At 46.4% G+C, this 7321-nt stretch overlaps 1 protein-coding gene across 1 annotated transcript; it reads left to right on the top strand.

Annotated features, from left to right (window-relative positions):
• Window positions 1–85: 85 nt before the first annotated feature.
• On the top strand, window positions 86–7192 carry PIGH (phosphatidylinositol glycan anchor biosynthesis class H). Its single transcript, XM_074868083.1, has 4 exons — window positions 86–400; window positions 2316–2525; window positions 3756–3839; window positions 5990–7192. The coding sequence occupies exons 1-4, from the start codon at window positions 224–226 to the stop codon at window positions 6089–6091; spliced, it is 573 nt and encodes a 190-aa protein (XP_074724184.1). The 5' UTR covers window positions 86–223; the 3' UTR covers window positions 6092–7192.
• The last annotated feature ends 129 nt before the right edge of the window (window positions 7193–7321 follow it).

Below are 7321 nucleotides of genomic sequence, written 5' to 3'. Positions count from 1 at the left end.
GGGCCCGGGGCGGCGGGAAGATCCACCAGAAGCAGGAGCGCGGCGGAGGCTTCGCGCCCCGCCGGCGCGCGTGGGGGGGGGGCTGACGGGACGACGACCTCACCCCCGCCCCCTTCCCGCGGCCAGCGGAGCGCCGGAAGTGTGTGGTGGGGCGGCGCCGGGGCGGCGGGCGGGCCGCGCTGCGCCGCGCTGGGCCGCAGCCGGGTGGTCACGGCGGGCCGGCATGGCGGAGCGGCGCTACCGCTCGGCGTCGGGGGCGGCCATCGCGCTGCGGCGCCGCCAGCACAGCGCCTCCTGCCGGGAGCTGGCGGTGCGCTGCCCGCGCCTGCAGCTCCGCTCGCTCAGCGCCGTCACCTCCGCAGTCTGGCTGGCGGCCTACGGGCTCTTCGTGCTCACCCAGGTACCGACCGCCGGCCTGCGGCCGCCCGCACCCCTGCGCCTGTGACCCGCCGAAACACCGGGGGGGTACTCGGGGGCTGCGGTTGGCATCCGAGAGGCTCGGTGGCGGCGGAGGGAGCCACGCGGCCTTTGCCGAGCCGCTCCTAGGACATGGGCAACGCGGACCGAGGAGGGCGGCCAGAGCCGGTGGAGAGGCAGTCGCCGCGTATACAGGGTCTCCTCCACGCTCTGGGAGCGCCGAGGTGGTAGAGCGGGATGAGTATGTGGTGAAAAAGAGAGAGCTGCGCCAGCCAGCCCACAGGCTGCAGCCCGGCTGCTCTTGGTGGCTTCTCGGCCACCTCCGTTGGTTTGTAGCTTCTCGCCAGATAGGGTGGATGTACGTATGGGTGTTGGGCGATGCCTAGCGCATTCTGGTGAGTCCAAATAGCAGATGTTTGCTGGGAGAGATGAGTTGCAGGCATCTGGAATAAAGGATGTATTGAAGAAGGTGAGTGAGTGTTCATCCCCAAAGGGAATTTCCTGAGTGACTCAGAACACAGCACCATGAATGTCATCTACATGCTCATGTTTCACAGCTGAGGCAGTAAGACCCTGGCAGTACAGACTTCAAAAGCTGCCGATAAATCTGAAAGTAAGAGTTTAGCTGTTGGATCTGTGACCCATATGTGCAGGGAAGGACCAGCGTGTAAACCCAGACCAGTTAGCTCCAGATTGAAGTCAGTAGCTTGACCAAAGAAGCTGGTCACTGTGACCAATGCTGTGACTGTTTCACTTAAATTTCTTTCAATAATCTTTTCCCAAGGAGTGAAGACAGAGATTGTGGTATGAGTCAGTTGGCAGGTTTCTGATATGAAAAGATCATTAACATTCCTCTAGCTGGAAGGGAAGGTGTGTTTGAGTTTTGTTACAAAAGCATACACCCCAGCCAGTGGTACCACCCACTGGCCTCCTGCTTGGTTTTACATGTGCTCGTGCAGCTTGTATGCAAGCAACTGTGATCCTTCCTTTCGGCCAGGAAACCAGATCTGAAAGTCTCTGTGTGGATTTCAGTGTCTGTTATTCATGACTGTTTTCCGTGATGACAGACTGTCGGAGGAGTCCCGTATCCTTTCTGTGTGAATGTGGCCACAGCTTCTTATGGTGGTACAGGCCCAGCTTGAGTGGTAGGGCCATGCAGTTCTGGTCCTTTAGGAAGTATCATTTTAACTTGGGATTCATGGGTACGCAGCCTGGAGCTCTCTAAAATGTGTCCCAGAAGTAGGTTGTAGGTTGCGGACCTTTAGGATTTATTACCACGTCTTCAGATGACTTTAGTTTCATCGGTTATATATTATTTTATGTAACAGCAATCCCAAGATTGCAGCATGCAGAAGATGTTCATCCTCAGAAAAAGCACAGGAGAAAGCAAATGTTCTTTAGATTGGTGCTTAAGGCAGGAAGAGTGATGAGGTTTGAACAAGTTTAGACTTGCAGTTTGTAAAAAAAAAATCACTAGGTCAGTGTTTTTCCCTAAAAGATTTTTCTTCCCCTCTGAGACTCCACCCTCAGTTCTAGTAAACATTTCACAACACTTCTCTGTTAGTGACATCATCTCCGTAGACATTTGTATAATACACTGTCACTGAAGTAACTAGCCGTTTTTGCTTGAGATTTCTGCACTAAATTTACAACAAAGGAATAGAATTTTCTTGCAGTTTTCAGTTTTGTCTCCCAGTTCTTTCAGACCATATTCTGATGACTGATTTAAATCCCATTACACATATATCAGCCAGCCAGGTGAATAAAAGGACTCCACCTGAGTAAAACTGCCTTGTAACTGTAGCTTTGTTATTATAATTTACTGTGCCATATTACTTTCTCTACAGCCGCAATTACTTGTAAGACCAGAGCTCTGTCTTTGCTTGATTGCGTTACAGAATAGCATGGTGCTTTCTGCTGCTATCTTCGTCACGCTGATTGGCCTGATCATATACCTGCACTTCGTGAAAGTTGACCAGGAATCGCTACTGGTCATCGGCTCACTTGGCATCCAGGTGACTTCATCCTACGCTTCAGGGAAAGAGAGCACAACCTTCATTGAGATGGGTCAGGTGAAGGACGTGGTTATCAATGAAGCCATCCACATGGTAATCATACACAGTCCTTTGTCTCGTGTATCTGTCTGTGGGCATGCTCACGTTCAGTTCATTTTCATGAGTGTGATTTACTGGAGCAATGACACACAGCACCATCCGTAGCTTTACTGACATCAAGAGCTTTGTTTCAGATTTCGCTCTTTATTCTCCTGTCTGTTCTCTCACCTTTAAAGGAGAACTCAAGCCAAACTGATAACCTCAAGAAGCCAAACCCATCCTTTAGATAATGGCACTGTTACGGAGGCTCTCAAATAAACAACCAACCACCAAAAATTAAAAATTTATTATTAACACAATTAACTAGCTCTCTGTAAATTACAGTTTCAAATGTCTGTGAGAGGAGAACAGAACAACTTCCTAGGGTTTAAAGACAACCCAAAATGCAGAACAAAGCACAACTCCTTAGGGTTTAAGCAACCCAAAGCACAGAACAAAGCACCACTCCCTAGGGTTTAACGGCAACCCAAAATGCTCTATCACTCACCTAACAAGTGAGGGCTCTCAACCTCGAGGACCTGCTCAGGGCAGCCTCCTGACCCAAGTCACCTCGAGGAGTTTCCTTGCGCGGCGTCCTGACTCAAAGGGAGAGTCCTTGACCGCAGCGTGCTGCTCCAGGGGATGAGCTCAAAATGGCTCCCCAGGGGACTCCATTTATAGCCAGGCCGAATCTGACCCGTAGTCAACAGCAGCTCCCATTGGCCAAAGGCCCCAATTACCATGAAGCCCTGAGAACAAAGGCAATCAGGAGCTGCTACCCTTCAGCAGCCAAGAAGCTCTGTTTTCATTGGGTGGGGGCACCTGCCACAGACACTGACATTGACACTGAGTTAGTGGTTTTAGTTCTTTTTGTTGAACTGTTCTTACAAATCCTGATGCCAAACTCCATAAGTAGTCAAGATGGACATAAGAAGATAAGACAACACAAGAGATGATTTTTCCTGTTGCATAGGTTTTCTGCAAAGCTCCTGTAGAAAGGCAGATCTTACCCTTCCAGCATGCATGCCTTTCAGGTTAAAAATTTAATAGAAAAAAACATGGGTAAAATTATTTTTTTATTGTGTGAAGCGAGGAAAGCTATAGATACAAACTTGTAGAGTTGAGTGTGGCCTGGGGTGATTGGCCTTTAGCCCGATAAGTTGAAACAGATCCTCTTTCTGTGATAAGTCCAGGCACTTTGATAGCGTTTTCAAACTCCGATGATTTTGTCTGTTTCTCTTGTAGCAAAAAGTTATCTACTACCTGTGCATCCTCCTCCAGGACCCTGGAGATCCTCAGGGAGTATCTGAGGTTGTGCCACTCTTTCAGGTGAGTTTGACTGAATGGTGGAGAAATCCAGATCCGTGGTCTGTGTCAGTTGTCTAAGCGTATCTTTATCCCACTACAGGCAGCGGGTTACAGTGCCTTTCCCTGACTGGGCCTTTGGGGTGGGTGGTATTAGAAGTCTCATAGAACTACATACCAGGGATGTTTTTTTCATTTGCCCTCCATTAAAAGAACAGGGAGCTGTGTAAATCTGAACCCTACCAGGAGTTTGCATGAATGAGACGTCTTTGGCTCATGTAGGGTACTGAGGACTCATACAGCTTTCTGTATAGTCTTATGTTCAGTGTTACTGTCGTAACTACGGCACTGTGCTGCAGCTGATTTTTCTCTCAGTTCTGTGTGCCAGAAGTGCTCATAAAAACCTTGTTGGCATTAGAATGACTTCCCCTGTCTCACTTGTTGACAAAGATCACAGTACAAGCTGTGAGCAATTTGCTTAATGTATAATAACTTGCTTGCTTTACCATTACCCTGTCTCCCCTTTCTCTTCTCTTGCTAACTTGTTCTGGCTGTTCAGAATCCCATTTTTGTGGTGGATTTTCTTTCTGCATGTACACGCCTAACAACAATGCCCTGACCCTTGAGTGGTGGTAAGCCGTACAAGGGTACCTCACACCTTAATCTTTAACCTTTAAGGTTTATAGCCCTCTCTGTCCTTTGTAATTCACCTGCTGCTGGTGACTTACCATTTTGTAGTCCACATTCAGTTTATGACTGGATACAGTTATCTTCAGCTAAATACTTATGGGTATAAATAGACTATTCCATTGATACTTGCTAACTCAGTCCCACATTTGTAAAGACATTTACTAACAATAATACAAATTAAGTATTTCACGCATAGTTAAGGGAAAAAATGGATTTGCTGGAAATTAACAACTGATAAATTCCAGAGACCTGCATAGTTACACATGCTCCTTGCCAGCTTCAAAGATGCTGCCTGGCATTTGTGTAGTTTTGCTTTTTTTTTTAGCTCTCTGGACAGTTTTATTTTCATGGAAATACCTTAGTATTGGTAGAGTTGACTCCCCAGCAAAAGAGGTACAGAAAGAGCTGTGTCAGTTTGCAATTCATTACCCGTCAGTAATTCTCACTTTAACGTGCAAGTTAGTATGTTACTTAGTTTTGAAGGAGCAGTAATTAGTAACTTTATCACTTGTCCTTCATTGGGTTCCTCTAAGTTATGTCAGCCTTCAAAAATACAGTTTACCGTGTCACTGAGCCCAGGAGCACTTCTGCGCTGAATTGACCTATTGTTCTCTTAAGCAACGCTTGCAAGGAGAGGCATTGGATGGACTTTACACAGTAATGCTGTTTTGGGAGCTCAAAAGTCATGGGACCATAGGGACTAGGGGACTGGGAAACTTTCACCTCCTTGCTGATTTTAATCTGGTCCAGGTTAGAAGTGATGGGAAATCATTAGACTTTGACCACCATTCGCTGTTTGTGTGAAATGAATTGATGGTTTCGGTTAACCTTCCATTGTCCTTTTGTTGACAGTACTAGCAGAGGCCAAGGGCCAGGTGTCTAAATTCCCTTTCCTGAAGGTAGATTTTTCAGGGTGGAGGTCTTCTAGGATGGTGGATTAGTGTACGGAAACCGGCTGTTTGGTAGGTCTCTAGAGGGAGTATGGCCTAATAGGTAGGTTAGTGGGTTGGGAGGTGTGGGTGTTCTTCCATGCTGTCACTCTGAACTGTGAGCTGAGAAAGGGGAGGATTTCTGATGTGGTGAGAGATTCAGGCTAACTGCAGAATGCTGCTGCATCTTTTGACCTGACACCTTTAGGGACTGGCATTTTTCTCCACAGAGCAGGTATGGCTTATGGAATGGCTTTGCATTCCAGTATCACCAGCTTACATCAAACACCTCCTGAAGTCTGATGGATTATTTCTCAACAAACATGTAAAAAAGGAAATCTATTCTCCATTGACTTAACATGAGAAAGCTCATCAACTACACATATCTTGCTGTTGCTTTCCTTATACACGCATGCTTCTGATAGTCAGCTTTGTGTCAGCTGTCTCCACATTCCTTTCTCTGCCTGACACTCTCATCAGTGGGAACTTAAAGCTTTCCAACTCTTTTACAGTCAGTTCAGAGCCTGATTCTCTGTTGTTTGACTTAAATTGTAGAGCTCCAAGCCACGTCTGGACTGCTTGATAGAAGTGTACAAAAGTTGTCAAGAAATCCTGGAGCAGAGGAAGACAGCTCCACAGTCAAGTGGAATAAAATAGTAAAAAAAAAAAAAATCAAGGCAGCAAACTTGCATCAGGACTCAGAGAGACACATGGAAAAGCAAGCAAAACTGCCCCATGGCTTTTTTTAATTAGATGATTTGGAAGTGATGCAGCAGTACAGTGATGTTAGGGCTAAAGGCCCACGCAGGTTCACAGAGCTGTAACAGCAAATGTCAGCTCAAGCACAGAAGTGAACCTTGAAATCCTCTGCTATGAAGACAGGTGAGCAGAACTTTTTAGACTCAGACTTGCCTCTCCAGAAATGAATTATGGGGAAACAGGGCAAAGGGAGGCAAGAACATGCTTCAAATGTTTACTCCCTTGTGGATCTGAAAATTATGACAAACTGTTAACGTAACCTTGGCTGGACTGCCAAAAGTATGTATTTTGTTTGTTTGTTTCTATTTAACTCTCTGCTTGAAAAAAGCATATACCACTCTAAATACCAAAGCTCATGTGTGGGCTGGGATGGTAACTTGGATGATCCACAGGAGAATTTCAGAAATAAAATACCATAAAATTAAAATACACTGTTGCATTCAATTATATTTAATGAAATAAATGTGGGAGAGCAGACTTTGACCTCTTTGGGGATCTGCTTGAAAGCATTCCATGGGGTGGGGCCCTAGAGGGAAGAGCGATCCAAGAAAGCTGATTGATAGTGAAGGATCACCTCCTCTAAGCTCAAGAACAGTCCATCCCAACAAGCAGGAAGTCTGCATGGGTGAACAAGTTGCTCCTGGCAAAACTCGAACACTCAAAAAGGAAGTATACAGGAGGTGGAAGCAGGGACAGGTGACCTGGGAGGAATACCGCAATGCCGTCTGGGATGCGGTTAGGAAAGCCAAAGCCCACCAGGAACTGGATCTGTTGAGGGATGTCAAAGGCAAAAAGAAGGGCTTCTGTAAGTACATAAATAGCAAAAGGAAGGCAGGGAAAATGTGGACCCATTGCTGAAGGGGCAGGGGCATGGTGACACAGGACATGGAAAAGATGTGGCATTGAAAGGGCCACATCAATTGCTCTGAGAATACGAGGAAAGTGTATTGTTGAAAATAATGGTAATGACTATGTGAATAAATCTTGATTGATCTGTGCTCTCGGGAGTTGGGAAATTCTTTGTTGGTGAACTGAAAGTTACTGTAACCTTTAACTGGTATCTCTCTTTTTTTTCCATGACTCCTTAGTAATGTAACTGAGACAAATGAAATATCAAAACAAGAGCTA

The sequence above is a fragment of the Strix uralensis genome, chromosome 4 (assembly GCF_047716275.1).
Source record: "Strix uralensis isolate ZFMK-TIS-50842 chromosome 4, bStrUra1, whole genome shotgun sequence".
Taxonomy (NCBI): Eukaryota; Metazoa; Chordata; class Aves; order Strigiformes; family Strigidae; genus Strix; species Strix uralensis.
The sequence above is the reverse complement of the archived record's forward strand: the minus strand, read 5'-3'. Positions and strand labels throughout refer to the sequence as shown.